The sequence below is a fragment of the Orbicella franksi genome, chromosome 3 (assembly GCF_964199315.1).
Source record: "Orbicella franksi chromosome 3, jaOrbFran1.1, whole genome shotgun sequence".
Lineage (NCBI taxonomy): Eukaryota > Metazoa > Cnidaria > Anthozoa > Scleractinia > Merulinidae > Orbicella > Orbicella franksi.
The window spans coordinates 31,587,778-31,612,324 of record NC_138147.1 but is presented as its reverse complement, the minus strand read 5'-3'; the positions used below and the strand labels follow the sequence as shown (position 1 = coordinate 31,612,324).

Genomic DNA, 24,547 nt, shown 5'->3' with positions numbered 1-24,547 from the left:
GTTATGCTTCACTGAGATTGAATAAATTTTTCATTTAAATTTCAGTTGCAAATTGCGTATAACCGTCTTCACACATGACTGACAGGGAAAGAAAGCTTTTTGATGGCGATGCCGATCGATGATGATCGAATTTGAAAGCGTGCAATTTTCACATCAACATAAATTAGTGAATTTCTGGGAAGGCTCGCTGAAGCAGTACACTGCATCTTGGTATATGCTGCAGCGGCCGTATTACTACTGCATCAAGATCTTTATTTGCGATTAGAAGAGTCCTTGCCTTATCAACTGGAATAACTGTGAGGATCACTGAGGCTGATCTCGACAAGCACATGAGAAAGTCTTACTCACGGCACATTTCTACCTTGAACACGCAAGAACCTCATGGCGTCTAGAAGGTTAGCATTAATCAGGAAAACATGTATGTGCTTGTCAAGTGCTATCGAGGAGCACGACTCGATCATCTTTCAATGAAACACAATGGAATCGGCTCAAGCTAGCACCAAATTTCACTTAACATTATGTTTTAGAATATACCACACAAATGAATAGTGCTTTCCGCACAGTCTGATTGACTAGTTCGGAGGTGAATAGCAAGTACTATTCACTTCTGAGCAAACGGAAAAAACAAAATGGCTTCCCGTTTCGTTTCGGTTCCCGAAAATGGCAACAATCGCCCGATTATTCAACTTTTATGGTACATACTAATTCACTTTAGTGTGAAAATATCCACCACTATTCGCCTCCACTTTGGTGAATAATTGTTAATTATCCGGATCGGTAAGGCAGTCTATGAATCGACGCAGATGAATTGTTGTTTAGAGCTGTTCTTCTGAGCGTCATACATGAGAGTGATTCTCAACAAAGATGTAACCAACATAGCCTTTTCAAAACTCTCCTCGCAATTTAGAAAGCATTTTATAGGCGAATCTTTGCCGACGTCATTGCTTACATTTTTCCTCATTAACATACGACTTTGCGCATAGAAGGCATCATGGTAGACACGAGTTTACTAGAAAAACTTAAACAGCTTGTGAAACTTAGTAAGTGGTGAAATTTTTGGCTCTTTGGGTGTAATATTCGAGGAGAAATTGGCTTTCATAAACATCAAAATTTCTGTGTGGCAAAAGCGCTAATGAGCTCATACATTCTTTGTAAAATTTTGAGTTTTTAAACCCTCGTTGCACAAAAAGTATGCAATACATCGCGCTCAAATTCCTTGGGACAGTTAATCGTCCTGTGCCCTTTCAATGTTCAGTATTAATCTCTTTGTAGCTCCATCAGAAACTGTATCGCTTATGGTAATGAGGCAAACATTGTGAACAAAGATCCTCCTATAAGTTAAGCTGTGAAACTCTTAAATGGGTGAATGTTCTAATATAATCTCTGCCAGTTGTTTCGATTTCATCCGTATTAGACTGATTAGACAAGAGAAAAGAGAATTCAACTCCATCTTCACCAGACGTTTTAAGTTATGCTTCAGTGACTCCAGATTTAAATGCAAATTTCTGTAAAGGTGGCTGAAAATAGTTTCTCGCATTTTTCTATTAGTTAATCTTTGATGAATTATTGCTACCAGTCCTAGTTAGTATGTCCTACAACAATGTTTTCAAACATATCCCAAATCATTGGCTTACAAGTTTTAGTCATTTTCTTGACATAACCGATTACCATAGCGACGGTACATCCTGTTAATTTTTTTCATTCTAGCTCTAAGTAACAATAATTAACTCAATCAAAGGGGTCTGTGTAGTATCCCGTGTAAAACCTTTCCTTGTCAAGCGGTCCACTCCTCCTAGTTACTAGTCCTTTGCAGCTAAAAATTAGGTCACCGCGCTTCCTTTTATGTCAGCAAAATAAAAAACGACGATCGTGCCTTCATCAACTCCAAGTCGATAATCAACTAAATCAAAGTGGTAGCCATTTATACTCCTTACCGGCTGGAGAGAGGCACTTTGAAAATGAAAAGGACATGGCACGGATGGCCGGGGGGTACTCCCTTATATGGGCCATATAGGTATGTGCGGTCCCAAAGGGTATGGTTTTTTAGCTATTTCAGTCACTAATAGGGTATGGATTTTACACCATCAACAAAAGCGCTTCATAAACTATGCTCAGGGCAACTGTGCCGGCGGCATGCCGCAGGGGTCATTATTAGGGTATCGAATTTTTGTCTGTGCGAAGCTCACATTAAGCTGGCAGCAAAAGTTTGTCCGTTTACGAGAATCACGTGATCGAAAGAAGTCTACCAATCCTATAGATGAGAAGATTGGGTACTAGTTGACTTGTGTGAGTGGATTTTTTGCCTCCTTCGTGTTGGCCGTTTCGCTTTTGTGTACCATTCATCGATATTAAGATACTTCATTTTTCTTTTCCCAGCTTTCAGTTGCCAAGGTAGGGTTTTTTTTGCATGTATCGAAAATCTATCTTCGTATCCTTCGTAATTTCTGTTTTCATTTATGGAAAATCCAGCTTCTTAATTTCGTGTAGGCTTTGAAAATATTAACTGCAGTTGTATTGTTTATTGATAGCTTCCTTTCATCTTTCCTTCAGGTTTTCATATCGGGAGTTATTTTGCTCACACAAGCCACATATCCAGACTCGGCTTGTGGTTAGTGCAGGTTGCACAGGGTCTGGTACGTTTTCGCAGGCTAAAATTTATCGGCGAAACGAGTCATTGTAATTTTGCAAGCCAATATCTCGCTAACCAACTTATATGGGCTTGAACTGATTGATGTTAAACATATTTTCAGGGATTGTCAGAATTTCTCAGAAATTAAAAAAGACTGTATTGTACTTGCAATTTACTTGCATTGTTAGAAATACACTTGAACAGTATTAACAGACACCCTGTTCCTGCTTATTCAAGATCAAAAGTTAGTATGCGAACAATGCCGGTCAAGAATCGGCTTTCATAACCATTTCGTGAATGCAAAGGATGTCTTCTCGCGTTTTAAGGATCAGGTCTGAAATATGATGTGCATGGCCTCAATTACGGACAACGATGTCGTAGGACAACGATGTCGTGGAGAATTTGCTACAATTCTCGAAGCTAAGACGTTAATTCTCACTCCAAAATTGAAACAAGCTGCTGCACAATACAAAATGTAGAATGAAGTGATGCTTTGGTTGACACAAATGATGTGCTACAAAGTGTATATATAAGGCAAACGAATGATGTGGAGGAAAATCTAGACCCTGCAATTTTTGATGTCATTGATTCGATCGTCATTTTCTGGGAATTAGAGCATGCATGAAAAGGACACGCACCCCAACTAAATGTAAACGTTCTAAACGTAGACAGTATCAAAAATTACTTGCGAGTGGCTTCCAGGATAACTTAAGCTTGTTTGTTTTAACCAATGTCGAGGTAAAACACTTGTCACAACACATTGGATATCAAAACAAATATTGTAGAGGGATTATTTAAGTTTAAGATAAGAATTCTACTCCAATTAACTAAAATACTGTTTTCGAATTAAAATTTCTGAAATTACTCCAATTGTGATGGCACAAATGTCTTTGTGTTTTAAAATGAGGTTAAAAAGCTTGCCTTTGAAAAGTTTAATAGTGTTGACAAACTTTAAGAGCAAATGTACCCAAAAATCAAAAATAGTTCGGTAAGGCTTGAAAGACCGAATTTGCCCTACTGTTGCATATAAGTAGGCCTTAGTAAAAGTAAAAACGCTATGTAGTTTTTTTCTTCAAATATCTTGGCATTTCCGAGAAAAAGGACATTATCGATTTAACGTCCAGACATCAATCTAACGAGTGCTAACTGGGCTGAAAATCGACCATTTTCATTCGATTCGCATTTCGGCACTATTGAGCGCAAAAATTTGTAATACAACCAACTTAATGTAGAACTATTCCTTGTCCAAAAAAGCCCAGTTTTAAGAATATTGGATTAATCCAACTATTTGGCGGTAAACAAAACCAAAGTGTTCTCCAACGGTGAGTTCGTCAGTCGTTAAAAAGAATTCTCATTTTGACCATGTGCCATGTCTCGGAATTCCAAAAGATTTTAGATTCTAACTATACCAGGATAGGTCTTTCAATATATGTAAAGTTTAGTTTGGGCAAATGATTAGGCACTCGTCAAAAAATTGTTCAAATCACACACAAAAAAATTAAAATAACGCCAGCAGTCGAATGCGTGACCAAAAGTGCTACCATTGTTTTTGTCATTAAATCACTTCAATTCGAAATATCCCAAGAATATCAGCACGACTTAAGCATAAAACAATATAAATATGTTTACCTTAGCTGGGTTATCATGTCTTGACTATCAAACAACATTCCCATCCTGCCATTTTAACGGTGTTCCATTACCTGTACGCATTCGTCTGGTGAATCTCAATCCCCCAAATAGCTCAACATTACCAAGTTCCTATGTACTGAAATGTTCCTACGTTTTCCGTTTTGTTGTTCGGTACAATCATTCAACCTGCTTTCAGGCAGAAATCCCCAGTAATTAGCAATAACAAATAAGCCGCCAACTTCGATCGTCCGCGTCTCTTATTTGCATATTGTCCAGCAAAAGTCTTTGCACACCGGGTAGGGGTAGAGTGGGGATTATATTCGAAAGAAAAAGCGTTAGAATTTTTCCAATATCTCGATGTTAGTTCTCATTCAGAGCCTCCTTACTAAGTAAAGCGATAAAATGCTACACACTAACAAGGTCTTTGTGGCTTAAAATTCAAAAAAAGAAAGGTAACTTTGTTTAAAGCTCTGAAATCCCGACCCTCACCCCCATGAAAAATATGTTGTAACGCACCGGTCTCGGATAAACATTTTCAGTCAAAATGGAGGCCTTTCAAACGTCTTCAAAATGGAAACCCGAAAGTCACACGTGGAATAACGTTTTAGCAGTTACTACTGGCTTAATCAAACGACAAAAATAACACAGACAGAATGACACATCCAATAATACATACATGGGACTTGAGACAGCCTGATTGTTTTTCTTCAAAGTCGGATATTAGTACTGACAAGAAATGCAGGGAAAGAATCAGTTTGCAAGATTCAGGATACTACAAACCGAAGTAGGTAAACATGTTATTTGTATGTGTATGTCATTTATACTGCTTGGTAATACTGACGTTTCGAACTGAAGTATTTAAAAATGCCAATATGCTGATGATACTTTTGGTCACGCACTCGGTAGCCGGCAGGTAGATTTTGCAGGGTGCAGGGTGCAGGTTGCAGGTTGAAGGTTGAAATTTAATTATAACTGAAAAACCGCTGGCACTAAAAATAATTAATAACCTATATACTCGTCGGGGGTTCTTACATAAGGTAGTTCGCCTCTTTCACGTAGTGAAAACACGCTGTTATTAATATTTAGGCCTTCTTTGGCAATCTTCTAACTTGTTACGCCGTGTACAGAAACCAGAGACTTCGTACGCTTCCCAACATGTTTTTGATCGCACTTGGTTTGAGCGATGTTCTCCTGTCCATCGAAAACACGATCGATCCGCTATAAGTACTTATCGATCGACACGCAGAGACTGGTGAAATCTCTTCAAAGCTATCTGGATGGCCGCTCCACAGATGTCTCCATCGATTCCAGATTTGGCTCGAGTCTTCCCTCAACAACAGAAGATTGCCATCACAAATGAAGCAAATAAATAAAGAAATGAAATAATATAAGATTTTAACCGACGGAATATACTAGCGCAAGCTCAGTGTGCTTTCATTTTGGTACTCAGGGAAGAAACCAAATTCAGCAGATATTTCAGATGATATTTCGGATGTTTCTTCAAAAACAATAATTCATTGCAGGCTTAAAATCATTGAAATATACTCTCCTCCCATCGCTTCGGCCGGTTTGGCAGTTAGGTGGAAGCCACCTTTCTGAGCGACTGTAAACAGCGTCATGTAACAGTCACGGTAATTCTACCAACTGTGCGTTCGTTCAAGTGCCAGCGGTTTTCCAGTTATAATTACATTTCAACCTGCACCCTGCACCCTGCACCCTGCACCCTGCAAAATATACCTGCCGCTCGGTAGCTGCGGGCGTGATTTTGTGTCTTTTGTGAACGATTTTGAGTAGTTTTTTGACGAGTGCCTAATCATTTGCCCAAACTAAACTTTACATATATTGAAAGGCCTATCCTAGTATAGTTAGAATCTAAAATCTAGTGGAATTCCAAGACATGGCACATGGTCAAAATGACAATTCTTTACACCTGACTTACTAACTCAATTTTGGAGAACACTCTGGTTTTGTTTACCGTCAAATAAGATTAATCCAATATTCTTGAAATTGTCCTTTTTAGACAAGGAATAGTTCTGCAATAAGCTGTTTGTATCACAACTTTTCTGCGCTCAATGGTTGCGAAATGCGAATCGAATGAAAATGGTCGATTTTCAGCCGATTTTCAGCCCAGTTGGGACTCGCTAAATTGCATGAAATTGAGTCTGAAGGTCAAATGGAAAATGTCGTTTCTCTCGGAAAGACAAAGCTATTTCAAGGAAAAAACTACAGCCTGTTTGCACTCTTGCTAGGGGCTAGCTATATGCAAAAGACGAGTGAATTTGAATTTTCTAGCCTTGCCGAAGAAATTTGATTTTGTTTGATTTCTGTGGGAATTAGCTCTTAAGGTGGCCGAACACAGTTTTCAAGTGCCTATGCCTAATTCACCGTTACTTTTAAACTATTTATGCTTTGACGCCCGTTTTTTGCAAGAGTGAAGGTTAACCCCAGAGGGGTTTATTCTCGCATTTTGGCTAAGGTGTGTGCTGTTGCCATGGCAACGGGGCTGGTTAAAAACAAGGTTTAAAAAATGGTTTTTGTTTATTTAAAAAAAATCCAGTCGTTAGATTTTTTTCATCATTTGCCCACTACGAATTGACTTTAAATCCCTTCTGTCAACACTGTTCTAATAAAATTTTGACATAGACGATTTTCGTAATTCGCTGTAAATCGTTTTCACTGCATGTTCTGAATTATTTAAAATTCCCTATGTCAAAATTCAGATTTTTTGTGATAGATCATTCACGTGCTTTCTGAACTATTTTTTGCCAAATTTCTTGAAATTCTAATGACTGGATCGTTAGAAATCGGCAAGTTTCTGCAAAAGCAATCGGTCTCAATTTTTCGAGCAACTGCGCATGCGCTGCATTTAACTGGGTTCTTTCGATAACAAAGAAAAAGCTGAGAATTGCTGGGTTCTTTGCATCGTTACCTTTTCTAATATATCTTTGTAATAAAAGACTAAAGCCATCAATACACTGCATTCAAGTATAGAGAAAAATAGCACAGATACTGCGGGTGTTGAGTAAATAAAATGATCGCTCTATCGACGGCATGTTTGTTTCTTGCAGTCCTTGTGCGCGCGCTGAATTGCATCAGCAAAAGCGCGCGCGAAAACTGTGTTCGGCCACCTTAAGAATCGAAGGTCGAAAAGGGTCAATTCATACCTCTCAGGTTCGTCATTTTAACCAATCTGGTTTTCTTTACAAGATCTTATCAACTTCAGAGCAACAAACAGAGACAGCGAACAACGTCAACAACATCTCACTCAAAACCCTACCGTGACAATCAAAACACAAAACTATAACAATATCATCTGATAATTTCCAGGTCAAATGCATATTATTCTTTAGAAGACTCGTTCTGTCTCCTCCCAACCCCTTGTCTTGAAATTTAATCAATGAATATCCCCTCTCTCTTATCTCACGCTCTCATATGGGTAAAACAGGTAATAAGTAAGCATTGTATGGGTTCACCCTTCCCTTCAAAACGTCTATAAACAAAGGTTCCGAGTTCCAAGCTTTAAATCATACTAATTTCCTCGTCGATTTTGATAATGTTATACGATCTAAAAAATTGTGCTGACTTTCTCACCCAGAGGTATGGAGCTCCAAGAAGTCAAGCGTAACATAATGGTAAAACCACCTCCAAAGGATCCTTTGAGTCAATCCTCGGGTCAAGATGGCGCAGCTGCTTTAGATAAAGGTGCTGAAGAAAAGCTCATGTCCGTGGCATCGGCTAGATATAAAGCTAAATTTGAACCAACACCTTTCAAGGAATCACCACATACGTGGACGCAAATCACTGGAGACCAATCGAAGGCGGATTCTCCCATTCTGGATAAAAACAGCAATGCTAATAAAGGGGAACCACCTCGTAAAACATTACCCCTATTGGTAAGGATTGACGCAGCGCCTATCAAACCAGCTAAACCGGATTTTTTGAAATTCAGGCTTAGAATGTGGCAAGATAAAATCATTTTCGCGAACAGGGTGACCACTGCTGCTCAAACATGCAAAGAAGGTAGGCCAAAAACAAAGTCAATATACCATTTTATAGCCAAAAATACCGTGGGACCTCATTAACAAGACCACCTGTCGCTCAAAAAATGGTGGTATTAAAATGGTTCTCAAAATTTGAGATGACCGACAACGTGTCTTATTCGGGCCAAAAAGTGGTGCCAACAATGAGGTAGTCTTATGTCATTAATGAGGTGGTCGTAAGGCCAATTCCGCAGTCTAAGAATTCGAATTGACATACTGAAGCCACAAAAAATAAATAATTTTATCCTTGGGCACTTTTTGCGCATGAAAGCATATTATTATTTCCGTATTACTAAACATTTATCGAAACCTTCGAGACGAGAAGAGGGGGGCTTAAGGAGCCTCCGGGTATTTGAAACTTTTCTTTCTTAAACAGCATTCTAGCTTTAGTCATCAAAATCGGTGGCTTTCTTAAAAATACCATTTCGGTATGTCAATTGCTTGGTCATGTGTTTTGACGTTTCTCTGTTTTTTTCACTTGATTCTTCGGGACAGAAGTGTCCCCAACAAAATGAAGCCCTGTTCTGATGCATTGTCCAGCTAGCAGGTAAGACAGATATTGGGACTTCAGAAGGCACAGGGTGGTACTCCCAAAGAGGATGGGCTGAATGCATGGGAAGTGTTTTCATCAGACATAGGTTGACCGAATGAACTTTCAGGTTTGACTAACTATTCTTCTGTTTTAACAAGATGACGATTTTTACGAAGACGTGGCATCTGAACTTCAAAGTAGAAATCAAGGTAATTTTTTGAATGGATATTCACCGAAAAAGCCGCATTCAATTTTAACTGATTACCCGTGAAACCACTGATATGTGCAAATAAGTTAGAGGTGACTAACTAGGGGGCGTTGTTCGTCTTCCTCCATACATGTGTGCTATTGTTGTATCTGAACTTAACAAAATTCTCCAGTTCTCTATTCTTATACTTGTGTGTTGAGACACGTACTTCGTGAAGACCTAAGAGGTTTTAGTTTTAACCAACTTTATTTTTGCTTTAAAAGAAGAGGAATTTGAAGAACATGAAGAGACTTACGATGGTGTGTCATCTGTACTTCAACGCGGAAATCTAGGTAATCTTGTGAAAGGATATTTACCGAATTAAAGCAATCAGTTTTAATTGCCCGTAGAAATAGTTTATACGCAAAGGAACTAAACTTACTGAACATATGACAATCGTTGCATGAGCTCGTGTAGTGCCGAGACGATTTTTGTCATGATCTTGTATTCAAGAAAGGCGAATGGAATGATATTGTCTTGTTCAATTCTTCAAGCAATTGGATGGTGCGGACATTTCAATTTGATCTAGACAAAATTGATGGTATGAAACGACGACAAAAACTGGCATGAGGTGCCCGCGTTTTAAGTTGAAATAAGACTCTTCAAATGATTTGTGGAAAGCGAACGACGCAGGGTGTTCATCTGAACTATTCAATTCAGACAATCTCCTCTATATTCTGAAACATTGTGAGCAACGAAAAAGGTTTACTGAAAGATCCGAAGTAATAGCGTTTCAGAAAATTATATGTTTATGGGGAGCAGGAATGGCGTAGTTGGGAGAGTGTTCACCTCCCGCCAACGTGGCACCATAGTTACTAACTATGGTGGCACGGGTTCGATTCCGGCCCGAGGTCATATGTGGGTTGAGTTTGTTGTTGGTTGTCCCCTTGCTCCGAGGGGTTTTCTCCGGGGTTTTCCGCTTTTCCTGACTCCACAAAAACCAACATCTCCAAATTTCGATTCGACCAGGATATGAGGATCTGCGTCAAAATCAGCGGCTTCCTCTCTAAATATTGTAGTTCGTTATTTATAATTAATCCTTCCATTGAAATAAACCAAGAGTTAACTTGTTTGTAATGAAAGGCTGTCATCATGCATGAAGACTACAGATTACTCAGAGTCGATCACGTTCACTGACGTTTAAAACGAGAAGACTCAAATTGAAGGAAATGAACTTTCCAGACGTGTAAAATCTAATTTTATGCTAAAATCTGTTTCCACTCTCTAAAAGAAATTGTCTCGGTTTTGGATCTTCCTATTCAGTCGAGTTTTGTTCTACATTTACGAGCCTTTTCTATTTTACGAACTCTACGTAATTGAGATCATTTACATTCTGTGGGTTTTTGATTTTCCCTATCGAGATGGCATTTAAATCCAACTTTTCTTGTATTTGCGAAGTAGAAATTAAAGTTCACCAAATCTGCTATATTTTCAGCCTTTTTTACGATAGAACTTCCCGCTTCCCGCCGCATATAAAATGAAACTAAAAAGATGAACCCTTGCTTGCTTGTGACCAAGATTCTGTGAACCAATCAGAAAGTAAAAAATATATATACTAGGAGTTTCAATGTGAAAGTGGGTGCTGGCGTCAGAGCTTGAAGGAAAAATAAGCAAACGAAAACTTAATGTTGTGCTCGAGAAGTTTTCTTTCGACTCAAAGGTTGAAAAACAATTGGACTCGACGGTCGAATGAATGCTCTCCACGGATGAAATCGACACAGAATTTGTCTCAAAGCCCAAACAGTCATTTGAATTTGCAGTTGAATGGTTAGCTTCAACGAGCGATCCACATTTTGAATCTATGATTGCAAGCTTTTCCATCGCCTCAACGGGCAAATGTAACTCAATGGTCGAATTATTTACCTCAAGAGAGATTTTAACTCTCAAATTTAACGCCTCAACGGGCGAAGAATACTGTGTATGATTTGCCTCGTTTATGGTGTCCTTAATTTCTAACAGAGCGGGACGGCTGTACACAGCTATTGCTCGAACTCCACGTGCATTCACAAGTACCCCGGATATAAAAAACGCACTCGATTGCGCATGTCTCCGATCTTACATCCAACAAATTTTGCTTTTTCTCGCCATTGTAAAGAATAGGCCGCTGTCTCGCTAGGGCTCGCCAACAATTATTTGAGGTTAAGAATGAAATAAAGGGAGTCGTTCGTTTTGTTCCCTATAAGCGGTTTATAGTTGTATCTAAAGTAAAAAAAATTCCCTAGTTCCCTGTTCTTTTACTGTTATGTAGGAATGCGTCGTACTTTGTAAAGACCAGTTTCATACCTGACGTGTTTTCAATTTCACTAACTTTATTGCTGTTTTAAAAGAAGAGGATTTGGAAGAACATGAAGAGATTTACGACGACATGGTGCAATCTACCCTTAAGAATGTAAATCAAGGTAATCCTTTGAATAATTATTCTTTACCGAAACAACTGTACAATTTTAGTTCGCAGAAGAACAGTCTATGGATTTATAGCTGTATGCAAACTCAATATGCATTGGTAACAGTACCCTGGGAATTATGCAAATGACAGCTAACGTATTTTAAAGTGTTCCACCCCATCACTCTACTGGAAGAACTCGCGCACATCCTTGCACTCTCCTCCTCGAAAAACAGGAAAAGCGACTGACAGTTTTGCAGTATTACCACTCGGTTGTGAATTAATAGTAACCCTCATTCTCTCTACTGCTTCACACAGCTGGGACACTTGATCATTCATTTCTTCAGAAGGAACTTACTAATATTCCTCTATAGAATCAAAACTTGACTCTTCCGATTCAGGATTTGGCTTGCAAAATTCAGAATTTCGTTCTGTGTTTTGAAAGCTGCGCTCCGTTACGGTCAGGTACAACCTTTTCGTAATTATCTTCGTCGTTTTCCGAGTCAGTGTGACAATCGCCCATACAATACGAAAGTTCTGAACCTTCTCTCAGAGTTGGAAAAACGTTTTGCGGAACCATAGCAGGCTCTTGCGCTTGGGTATGAGATGTGCTGACTGAACGCCGTAAAGATCAAAGGGACTTAAAGAGAGTTCTTCTTTCTCTTGGAGGTGACGGCGCGAGAGGCGTGTTTAGCGATTCGGGTAATCTACCGGACGCAGTAGTCTCCTGAACCTCAATTTAATTTATTCGGCCAGGTCTCGAGTTCTTTGTCTAGTAATCAGGGATGAAACGTTAGTCGACTCTTAAGAACCAGATTTCAAAAATGAACATTGAAACGACCAGCGAAGCAAAATTATCGAACCATACAAAATCTTTCGGGAAAAGCGAAACTTAAACATTGCCCTAACTCACCATAAACTGAACTGCACAAACTACATTGTCTAACTGAGCTTAAAACGGAAGCGTGCCCAGTCATTTTTAACTTACAAGTCTTTTGTCTTCAAAAAGGTCCAAGTTCTTCACCAATCTTGTTAGATTCTTGCTTGCAGACGCGAGGAGGTAACAAGTCTCTATCTTTTATTCGGACACCTTTCCTTCATCACTATCCCCCCGTCTTATCTTCTACTTCTACTTCTTCTTCCTGCTTTAATACTACTTTACTTGGAAGTGCACACGCACTTAAATACCATATCAGTAGCTATGTGTGGGCCATACTGGAAGAACTGACCTTGGAGGATTAAACAATCTTTTAGAATACAAACCCAAACACTTAAACGCGACTTTCAGAAGGGGACTGCAAAGTTCTTGAAACAATAAATAGGAGCTAAAGTTTAGTAAACTAGAAACCCAAACAGGATCTTTGTGGGGGATTCAGAACCAAGACCAGTAGACGAACCCAAACATAGACCATCGATCGGGTATTCTTTGCAGTCTAATTACTCTTGATAAACTAAGATAGACAACTTGGAATCACAAGACTTTCTGTGTGGGCAGTCGGGTCCTAAAATCACAAGACTAACGTGATAAAAATTATAAACAATTGGCGATAATGTACCATAGATACTTTAAAATTCTATACAAGTTTGTGAGCTTCACAATACTTGTACTTAACTGTAAGCAAGATTCTGTGAACCAATCAGAAAGCGAAAAACATTTTATTTGAGGTCGAGAATGATTAAAGGGAGTCGTTTGTTTTGTTTCATATAATTGGCATCCGTGTTCTTTTACTATCATGTAGGAATACGTAGTACTTCGTTAAGACAACCTTCATAGCTAACATGTTTTCGATTTCACTAATTTTATTGCTGTTTTAAAAGAAGAGGATGTCGAAGAATATAAAGCGATGTACGAAGACATGCCATCTACCCTTAAGAATGCAATTCAAGGTAATCCTTCAAATAATTATTTTATCAGAAGAACAGTCTATGGGTTTATAGCTGTATGCAAACTCAATTTGCATAGGTAACTGTACCCTGGGGATTATGCAAATGGCAGTATAAAAGTATTTACAAGTGTTCCACCCCATCACTGTACTCGAGGCCGCAAAAGCGAAGCGGTTAGCTCCTTTGGATATCAACCCCGACTTACTCGATGGCTAACATCCAACAGGTCCCTCACGTTGTATATTTAGCAGTACTAGTACAAGCAATAGCAGCACAGGTTAACAGCAAGGCGGCAGTTTATTTTTCTTCAAGTAGCTGGTTTTAGATGGGGTTAACTTTAGTTGGGCAAATTTGTGAGTAGGATTAGTTGCCTGTACTGCTTGCCTGCGTGGCGAAAGGTTTTTGTACTATTTATGTCTGACGGGCTCATTTGCATGGTGAAATTTATGCTGATATATGCCTGTGGGGCTCGCCGGTGTGGCTAATTGGTACTGATGTGGCCTGTGCGGCTTGCCTGTGTGGTGAAATTGAATTGTTAATTGCTACTGTGAGCTTTAATTTGAAAACGTGGCGAATTTTTCTTCATACTATTGCCTTCGAGGCTTAACCGCTCCGGGTGTCCAGCGTAGTAACTTTGAACTGATAATACCTGTGTGACTTTTGAACTGATAATACCTGTGTGGCTTTTGAACCGATAATGCCTGTGTAGATTGCCTGTGTGGGTTTTGGACTGATAATTCCTGTACATGTGTATGCCTGTCTGCAGATCGTGTTCAAAGGACTTCGTGTCTCTTGTTGTGTCTCTTGTGTTTTGTCGATACTCGATAGTTTCTTATAATTAAGACTCAAGTAAGACTCATGTCAAAACAACAAGGCTTATGTACGATGAGCTAATCTCCAACCCCCAGCCTGTCCCACCAAATTCAGGTGCAGTTTGTTTGTTTGCTTGGTTTTCTTACGGTCAATACCATTTTTGTCCCGTTTTGAAGTTGTAGTTGTCCTTAATTGTCCTGATGATTTGGTTTTTATATATCGTTCGTTTTATGTAACTCTTTGATAAATAGAGTTTTTCCTTTCTTTGGTCCCTATCTGTAAAATTTGTTGTCGTTGCTGTTTTAATTTTGTTGTTTTTAATTGATGTTCTTGATGTTGTTGTTCTATGGCCCTACACAATGTTGATATAGCGTTCGCTGTTCATGCTGACCTTCACATAAACTCTGACGATATATCAGCCATCCTCACTAAAAAACAGGAAACAAACTAATGATAATATTTTTCTCCTCCCATTTTTAGCGTCAATCGCAGAAGCTGTCCAGGATGTCGAATCTTCAAGCGTTATAACAAGTGAAGGTGGATTAATGAGCCTGAAGGGTGTCAAACTCGTATGCCCTCCTGGAGCTGTGGATGATCCAGTGACCGTCAAACTTGTTTTAGAAGAACCTTATAAATACTGTGGCCTAATACTTAACCATGGACTTGAAAATGATTTGAAATTTGGTGCACCCATCATCAACTGTCAGCCGAATGGCCAGACGTTCCAAAAACACGTGAAGCTTTTAATAGCATTAGACAATGAGAAAGAAAATTCCAGTGAAGCCTTTCTCGTTTTGCATGGCGCACCAGCCGGAGGCGGAAAGATCTACTGGGAGGATATCACTCATAATTCCAAGTTTGATTTGGAAAACAAAGAGCTATCAGTGAACATCGATCACTTTTCCCTAATTGCAGTGCTGGTCAGGTTAGCTTGGGTTCAAACAAAAGAAATTGCAACGCGGTTAAACCTCATATCTTTCAAATATATGTTGTCGGTTTTTTTCAAAACCAGTCACCAAAATTTACCTTGTGATGAGCTCGCTTTCGTGTTTATGAGCCAGGATATCTACAAGGAGCAGTTTTACCGAGAACACGATGATTGCGCACTAATGAAGCTCAAAAGTGATAGGTTTGAGGAACTTTGTTCCAAAGTTAGAAAGGAAAGCGGTTTTATCTACAATTACGAAAACCTGACGGTTTCCGTTCAACTGGGAGAAGACTACAAACCGGCCAACAACCAGCAAGAACGAATCACATTTGTCGTAGACTCTTCCGTTTGGTGGAGTACTGGGCATGTCGTCAAGCTGCCATTGCACGCCTCTGGTACTGACGCCAAAATCCTGTGTGGAAGGATTGTTGTTGAAGGCGAGCATGGTCATGTTGGAGAGGATCACTTCTGCCAACAAGGTGAGTTTCACTTTTAAAACCTTGCCACAGATATAAATAGCCAGACACTCACACGTCATGCCGTTTTGCTTTATTCAGCATCCAATTGAAACAATCTACTGGTAAATTACCCGAATCATGGTAATTTATTAAATACAATAAATATAATAATTAAACTAATTTGAGCCGGAGTATGAATCGGCCAAACCATGATTACAAAGATCCGCAGGCTACTTGGTATAGAAATGGAAAAAGAAGAAACATGCATTTTTACAACATAACACACAAATTCTATTACAGATCTGTGTGGCTACGTGAGGCGACTTTTAGGGGTAGAGAACGCCATTTTCAACCTTAAACCCCTGACCCTAAAGCTCGGATTGTCCAAGGAAACGTCAAATGAAGCTGTTACATGTTGGCAATGCGAGGCAAAGCAACTGGAAATTATTTTGCGACGCTGGCGGGAGGCACATAAGAACACAGACGATTTCGCGGTGCTCAGAAAAGCCTTAGAAGGGTTGCAACCTGAAGGTAAAAATGCTTTTTTTCGCGTAGATTTCCTATGGGAGCCTGTTTTGGCGACTGAAGGTAGGCTGTCCTCTCTAAGAGTATCTTATCCTAGAGCTGATCTCCTTGTCGTGGAACTCAATCTGAACTGTGGCACTAGCTGACATGTTGCCAAGTATTCAATAGTAAGTGTTGCTCTGCACCCGTTGCTCCAAAATGAAGCATTTCCTTCGCCAATTTTGTTTTCAGGTGTCCGCGCAAGATAAAAAAATCAAATAGAGAGCAAGATTTGTACAAAGTAAGAATGAGGGCAGTCACGTTTATATAGCGACAAGTCCTATTCATAAAACTATTAATCTACGTTTTGTGTAGCAGTGTTCAAAGGATTTTTTCGGCAAAGCAACCGTACTTGATTTTACAATACTTAAATTACTTGAATGTACTTCACATGATGTATTCCATTTCTCGTGTTCTCAGACTACAGAGTGAAAGAAAGAGGGCAAATGCACATTGAGCATTTGAGGGAATTTGCTGTTACGATCGTGGGTTTGCAGAACACGGATCCTAACATGACAAAATACTTGGGACATGAAATTAAAACGCTCTGCAGCTCCATTTTGAGAGACTGTTGCATCGAAATGGCAACCTCCAAAGAGGATTTGGACTTGGCAGCTTCAACAGAAAACTGCGCAAGTCTTCTTGAAATCTACAGACAAATACCTGGGGACATTGCCAAGAAATGTAAGCTCTTGGGCACGACTCCAGAAGAATCCATTACAGCAGATTTCCTTGTGATTGTTCCTCAACTTGTACAAACCATAAAAGAAATCTTTCGAGATGTAAACGTTCCACACCAACAAAGTGGATTACGAGGAGTACCTGATGAAACAGCCCTCCAAAAAATTGTTTCAGATATTCAAGAGGCTTCAAAAAACAAAGACATATCTAGGCTTTTCTGTGAAGTGTCATATATTCTTGAACACTTATGTCTCAACAACAATGACAATCGCTCCACCGAAAACGAGATACATCAGTGGGGTGGCTCCAATATGATTATCACAATGCTTCAGTTCCTGGAAAAGTTTTTCCAAAGTTCCGAAGAACAAAGATTGTACAAGCGATTGCACGTGTTTTCCTTTACCATTAGAGACATCATGTCAAACCCCACCGCTTTTGAAGGAAACTTCCTTCGTGATTTCCACAACGTTGCACTGAGTCTGTTGAAGTTTGCCAAGTTTGATCCATCACAACTTGTGAGATTTGAACTGAGTGACCCAACTAATTCATGTCACACTCAAGGCAACGATGGATTGAAGTATGACAAGTCAAAGGAAATCTTTTCTCAGCTGTTCTGGATCAGTAAAGAGTCTGACGACGAGTTGCAACTTGAAGCAATTGCACATGTACATATCCACGGACGCATCCGAAGCATTGGAGCATTTGAATCGCTCATCGCACTTCCCGCATCCTGCAGCATGGCCATCGACAGAGTTCCAATCGGTTCCCTTTCCGTAGCGGTTAAACGTGAACACGACGACTCTGGAAACCTTCGTGTTACTCTTTATGCAACACAGAAGGAGAAAATCAGCAGGGCTTTGAAATACCTGGAGGACGAGTTAGCAGCAGATGTGGTTGACTTGAGTCAAACTGAAATCACACCATCCCATCTCAAAATGCGAAGCTTCGCGAAAGCAGGAACACTCGTCAGACTACGTTTGGTTCACAAATGGGGATCAGAGGCGCTTGTCCTTGACAGCAATGATTTTATGACCCTTGCTGATTCCACTGCAGGAGGAGCTTCTGTGCCTGACCCAGAAATAGCAGGTTTGTGGAAAAGGGGTTTCATACTAGGGGTTTGACAATATGAGTATATCAGCGTTCGTTAAGCAGAAAACATCGCCCCTCATCAAGCCTAGAGTTTACTCTGATCTCCTTTCGGCTGGCGCTCACCTCTTCCCCCGCTAGAGAGAAGTCTTGCCTTTAAAACTTCCATGCTGTTGACTTAACTCTGCAGCCGGATATTTGTAAAGTTTTTTTATTGGTTGTTGCTTGATTTGGAATTTTACTCTGTAAAGGACAACCAGAGACAGTAAACTTTCTCTGTAGAATATTTTGGGTGGCGTCTCATACGCCTGTTTTGCGGGGAAAGGATATGATTAAACGTCTTAAGATAAAAGTATGTTTACTCAAGGAACCACTTTTTTAACTAAAATGTTGTCCAGACTTATATACAAAGCCTGACTACAAAATGTATCAAAACTAGTTTCTATCCTTTATGTTTTACATGTTTTCCATTTCGTTCTGAGTGACTGCTCTAAATCATTTCAATTTAATATTTTCATATTGATGCCAAAATGAATTTCATTCAGTTTTCATTCCGCTCTTTCCGCAGAGATCAACCAACTTGCCTTAAGGAGTGAATTGCCAGCTCTTCCAGTAGCAAGTGACTCGGCAGTTGGAAATTACAGCAGTAACTTTGTGATGGATCCTTCAAACACTGAGTTGATTCAGAGACATTTACACGAACAGCGCGGGCACTTTGGTGAGAAATTATATTTCTTCCTGTGGGTTCGTACTCATACACACACAAACATTACATGTTTAATGTTTTGGCAAAGTCAAGAAAAAAACTACGGAGAAATGTAATCAGCTGACGGTAATGGATAAGGGACCGTTCATTTTCTATGAGGGAGGGGGCGCTGGTGGGATTTGGGAAGCATCATTTAAAAATCGCATGACCCCCCCCCCCCCCTCAGCTTACCAATTTTTTCACATGCCCCCCCCCTTATAGCGGTCATTTTTTGGGATGACCCCTCCCCCCCAAAAAAAAATGGAACAAACGATATTTAGATTTCAACTTTTTTGATATTTCTCTATTATCCCCCTACTTCACGTTATAGTGCTCACTATGACGATAATGTTTACAATCCCTATACTACAGAGAGCTGTTTAAAAAACAAATCAAAAGAAAGAGAAGTCAATTTCGGATCTCCTAGTTATGGCTCGCCCTGAGCGTGTGGCATTTGGCCTCTCATTGGCATCTTCCTCATCTGAATTGATGAGTGCAAGAATGATGTCACTTGAGTCATCTTCTCCCCCAGAGTCAATGGCATCATTGTCATTCTCATCATTGTCACTTTTATCCGTTTCACTGCTGTCAGCACTTGCCCTGTTGTCATTTTGTGTCAATGTCCTGGCATTTCTCAGTGTTGGTTGGCCAGCTCTGAGAGGACTCTTCTGCTGCAAGCGTGAATGTCTTACAATTGCCTTTACTTTCTCACTCTTGCTGCTTCAGCCGGTGGTGGTTCAAGTACTTGTTTAGTTCTGGAACACGTAGCTTTTTAAGCTTGGTTAGATCTTCGCACAACTCAGTCCAAGGATAATCCTCATATGATTTATCTTTTGCGTTCCTACTTAACTTTGCCTTTTCTTCTGCTCTCTTTTTCCTTTTAAATTCCAGCACTTCAAGATGCTGAAGATAATCCACCACAAACTTTGATTTGACAATAAACTTATCTGCAAATAGAGCAACGCACTCTGGGTCAGATAAAACCAGCCTGCCACTTCCATGCTCTTTCTTCGCTTGGACCCTCGGCTGCCAGTCATCTGGATCACGCCCTTCTTTTGGGGTCCTCTGGTAGGAGAGGTAGTGGTATTCCGGTAGGCAGGAATGGTCAGGAACTGGTTTAGGGTATCTTTCTATGGGTGGTCCAGTCCATTCACGACAAAAAGAACAAATTTCTCCTTCCTTTTCTTGACAGGACAACTTTAGAAACTCCCTGTAGTTCTCCCCCTCCTCATAGTGCTCATTCATAAACTTCTCAATCTTACGGAAGTAACAGTGGCCTGGAACAGAGTCTTTCCTTGCTCCTGCATTGTGATACTGAACCAAGTACGAAGTGTTGTGAAAAAACTGGAAATCTGTTGATGTGTTGTGTGAAACACATTGTTACATTTAATTTACAGATGTCTTTATTTGGAAGGTTTTTACCTCTACTCTAGTGATAGGCATGTATAAATGTTGCCCTTTGCAGGTAAAACAAAAAGCTACACAGCATGAGTGTTCTCAAATCTTGCAAATAGTGGATTACTTTTTATAAATTTTAGCATACTTGTTGCGGTTTAAATTTATCTATGGTTTAAAATTTCTTAATTTTCAATGTCTCAAGTTCATTGTCATAATTCAGAACAAAGAGAAATGAAAATCCAATTGGTTTGAAAATTTTAGCCAAACCTAAATTTAAACCACAACATACCCATGAAGGGCTTTTCCAATCGGGAAAAGAGCGCATTACTACATGAGAATCATGAAAGAGACTCATTCCAAAATGCGCAATAATGGCGAAAGCGACAAGTCGTGTAAGAAAAGGTTTACAGCTGAACGATCCAGGCAGTTTGACATCTTACAAGCAAAAGCAGCAATCTTTCTAAGTGCGGATGGCTGTTCAGAAAGGGCGAGTGAATTTTCCATGCCAGGGTACCAAATGAAGCCCAGTGATGGAAGAAAACTGAACTTCTCCATCAAAGAGCACAGAGCAATGGTGGAAAAGTTGAATGTCATATTGAAAGATGTAAAGGAACACGATTCCACATTCTTTCAGTCCAATGGGCTTGCTTTAAAGCAGGGCGAAGAATTTGCCCTCAGTTTTAATGTAAAACAGATCAAATGTATAGAAGCTAAGTTGACGAAGGTCACGCAGGACATGGAAGCACTAGAAAATAAGAAGAGCAATTATAACAGCATATTCAAGGGCATACTCAAACAGCACATCAAGAAAAGGAGAAGGAAAAAAGAAAACCGCAGAAAGTCAAATGAAAGAAAGAGGAAGCGTACTGAAAACAACGTCCAACGAGTTTATGGAATCTGTGTTGGAAACCCGCTAGGAAATGATTTTCCACAATGCCTTGTGTACCCTCCTAGAACGGCCGTCCCGGAAGAGTGTATTAAAGTTGAGGATGTTGTCACGTCGTTATTTAGAGGAGATGGGCCATACATCGCACAGCTCTTGGAAGGAAATTATTTCACCAATGCTGCAAGAAGCAGAATCACCACAAACCTTGAGCAGGAAGTCAGAGATTATGTTTACACCTTCATGTACCCTGAAGAGTACACTCTGACGGAAAGCATTGCTGCTTCTTGCAGCATCGGTGAAAGAGACTCCCATAGCAGCACGAGCGGCGACGAAGAACTCGACGACAGCGAAGATGAAAATGAGTGCCAGTGAAAGTTGCATTCGAAAATAACAGTGTTAAATACTTCTTTTCAGTAGCTACAAATGCTTTTTGTCGCCAAACGTTTTTTTAAAGCAGAAGGAAAGTTTGTAATAAATTTGTATCCTGCCTTCTATATTTATTCTATAGCAATTTTTTTTGATATTCAAACATTATGCCATTTTAAAGTTTTACTAAAATATTTCACATGACCCCCCCTTTTTCCCTTATTTTTTTGGGATGGCCCCCCCTCGAAAGCCATTTTTTTTTCGCATGGCCCCCCCTCCCCAAATCCCACCAGCCCCCCCTACCTTATAAAAAATGAACGGTCCCTAAGGTTAGTATTTAGGTGGGGAAGTTAAGTTAACACAGTCACTTTTTTTAAACTTTTATTTCAGAGATCCACTATCATCAGAATTTCCTGAGAGGACATGTGTGCGTGGCAGGAAAGAATACGAATCTGAACATGCAACTGCCCAGTACAGAACAGCGGTATGAAATGGAATATTAATTGTGTTTACCGTTTCTCAATTGATTGATCAGTGTTAAACACCCAATGCAGCAGCGCCTCTTGTATGGTCGTTGTTAGAAAAGTAAAGCAGCTTTTCTCGCCGGCTGGCTCAAGCGCCTTCGCCGGTCGCTTGATGGCCCCGTTTTTGTGTCTGATTGTATTCTTGTTACAATCTACCCCTGTCTTTGGGACCCTTTGGATACGCGTTGGTACGTGGCCTTGAGAGCGTTGAGAACGGTTGGCTGAAAACAATAAATGATCGTAAATTTTTTACATAAGTCGTTCCTTGTTAGTCTTGCCGGGTCGAAAGTAAATGGTTAAATAAGTTTAACTGTTTGAATATTTTTAGTTCCCTAGAGGCTGGACCAAGCTATGCTTCTCACAAGTGTTTAACAGCAGGACCTGGTACACAGGAAGTGTGAATCATTACCATTCACTGTAAATGGACAAGTAGCTTAGCTATAACAGGACAGTTCACTCCGATCATGCCATGGAGGCAAGATCAAACTGCCTTGTTGTAATCTTTGTTATAATTTTTGCCAACATAAAAATTCAAGTTTTTAATCAATTACCAAATCTATTTTTTTCATAATTAGCCATTTTTGTATAGCCGATTTTACTATTTACTTTCCTCATTTTTACTACAATGTAAATAGCGTGGATGCGAAGCAATTTCGAGGAGAAACTACAAAATTACCCGCAATTTCTTCGCATACATTTTGGATCATATTCAGAATAGAAACAACGAGTAAAAATATACAGCCATACTACACACCAAAACATCTAAGAAGAGATTTATTAGTTATTATCTAGACAGTTTTGCGTGCGCGCGCCGACCTGTACGGCAAACAGGTTTTCTACCGTACAATATCGCTGATTGTTATCCAACTGCAGCGAATACTGTCCAAATAACAGTGCAAATATTCCGGCAGTGATATTGCACAGCGAGGCCCTATGCGCCAACTTGGCGCCAGGGGACAGGTGAAGGTGATATTGTACAGTAGAAAACCTGTTTGCCGTATTTGTACAGTAGAAAACCTGTTTGCCATATTTGTACAGTAGAAAACCAGTTTGCCGTACAGGTCGGCGCGCGCACGCAAAACTGTCACACTCTCCCTCTTTCATTGATAAATTTATTGACTACAGCAGTTGGATAATAAATCTCTTATTAGGTGTTTTGGTGTGTAGTATCGTTGTGTATTCTTACTCGTTGTTTGTATTTTGACTCGCCCTACGGGCTCGTCAAAATACGGCACAACTCGTAAAAATATACAGCGATACTACACACCAAAACATCTAATAAGATATCTATATTTGTACTGTTATTTGCGATACTACAAACCAAAACATCTAATAAGATATCTATATTTGTACTGTTATTTGGACACTATTCGCTGCAGTTGGATAATAAATACACATATTCCATCGTTTAGCATGTAATACGTATGGGTTATTGACCAAGTGTGAGGTCAAGATGGCTGGATATTGGCCAAGTTCTTTTTTTGCGTGTTTATGGACCGAGACGGAGTCGAGGTCCATAAACTCGCAAAAAAGAACGAGGTCAATATCCAGCCATCTTGACCGAACAAGCTTGGTCAATAAAGGATTTATTATATGGCTTTCGCGGAAATTTTTCTTGCGGGACACGGCGGGTAGTCCCGAGCGGGCAAGATAGCTCCATCTTGCCCGCTCGGGTAGCCAATCACAGCGCAGGATTTGATTCATCTTGCCCGCTCACGGAGCTAGCCACATAATAAACATAAGTATTTTTCGAGTTCGTCATAAATGACTGCAGGTGAAACTTTCACTGTTCGTGGGCGCACAGAATTTCATTATATTTGATCTTTTTTGAGCTGGTGAATCTAGAGGCGCCTACGTTGTGAGTGTATTCGTTTCCTTAAAAATAATGACTTAGAGCCCAACTCTGAATAAAATATTTTAAGAATGGTTCAATGTTCCTTCCCCTGTAACAGTCGTGAAAGACCGTAATGTTATGTTGTTTTTACATCCGAATGTAAGCCCTGTTGTGGGACAAACTGCGCTCTGCAGGAGTATAAGAAAAATGCATAAAAAGTACAAACATGCAGTACTTTCAGTTTATAAAGTGCATTTCCCTTCAATCTTGCCCTGCGCTTTGTCCTCCACAACAAAAGGAGAAATTTTGTTATAATAAGTACAAAAAGCTTCCAGATTAAAAACATTCAAATATTAGCCCAATGCAAACACAGTTCAGAGTATGGTATTCGACGAAATAAACGTTGGATATAACAGGTACCTCAATAGATTTTCTAGTGTGTTCTAGCACATCACGTTTAAAATCGTCATTTGAGTACTTCCATCCGCCCTGCAGTTGAGGAAGGCTCGTAAAAATAAATTTTATTATATTGACACGAGTGTTTTACAGGAAGATATACCATTCGCTCAATTCGACAAAAATGCATTCGGGGCCGGCGAGGCGAATTGCCCCTGGACATTTATGACGTCATGGTTCGTTTTTTGACGCTTATTTGTGCAAAAAGTCAGTTAAAATGGCGAGCAGTAGATTGTTGTAAATAGAAAATGGCACGTTTACTTGAAGATCTGAATTTTATTTTCTAGTAGTCGAGTATTCATTTTTTTTTTTTTTTTTTTTTTTCTAGTAGTAAAAAATAAAATTCAGATCTTGGCGCCGCCGTGTGGTTCCTGATCCATCTTACAATTCCTCAGCAGTAATAATCCTTGATTTATTTTCGCATTCACTATTTCTTCGTTAGTCTTTCTACCTCAGCTCCCTCA

At 39.7% G+C, this 24,547-nt stretch overlaps 1 protein-coding gene across 1 annotated transcript; it reads left to right on the top strand.

Moving 5' to 3' along the window:
• The first annotated feature begins 100 nt into the window (after positions 1–100).
• Positions 101–23,879, top strand: LOC145482039 (uncharacterized). The gene is made up of 12 exons (XM_081460617.1): positions 101–395; positions 7,854–8,278; positions 8,989–9,039; positions 9,302–9,370; positions 11,405–11,476; positions 13,279–13,347; positions 14,638–15,564; positions 15,844–16,074; positions 16,528–17,874; positions 18,443–18,592; positions 21,660–21,753; positions 22,122–23,879. Exons 1-12 carry the CDS (start codon positions 382–384, stop codon positions 22,192–22,194), a joined length of 3,522 nt encoding a protein of 1,173 aa, XP_081316743.1. The 5' UTR covers positions 101–381; the 3' UTR covers positions 22,195–23,879.
• The last annotated feature ends 668 nt before the right edge of the window (positions 23,880–24,547 follow it).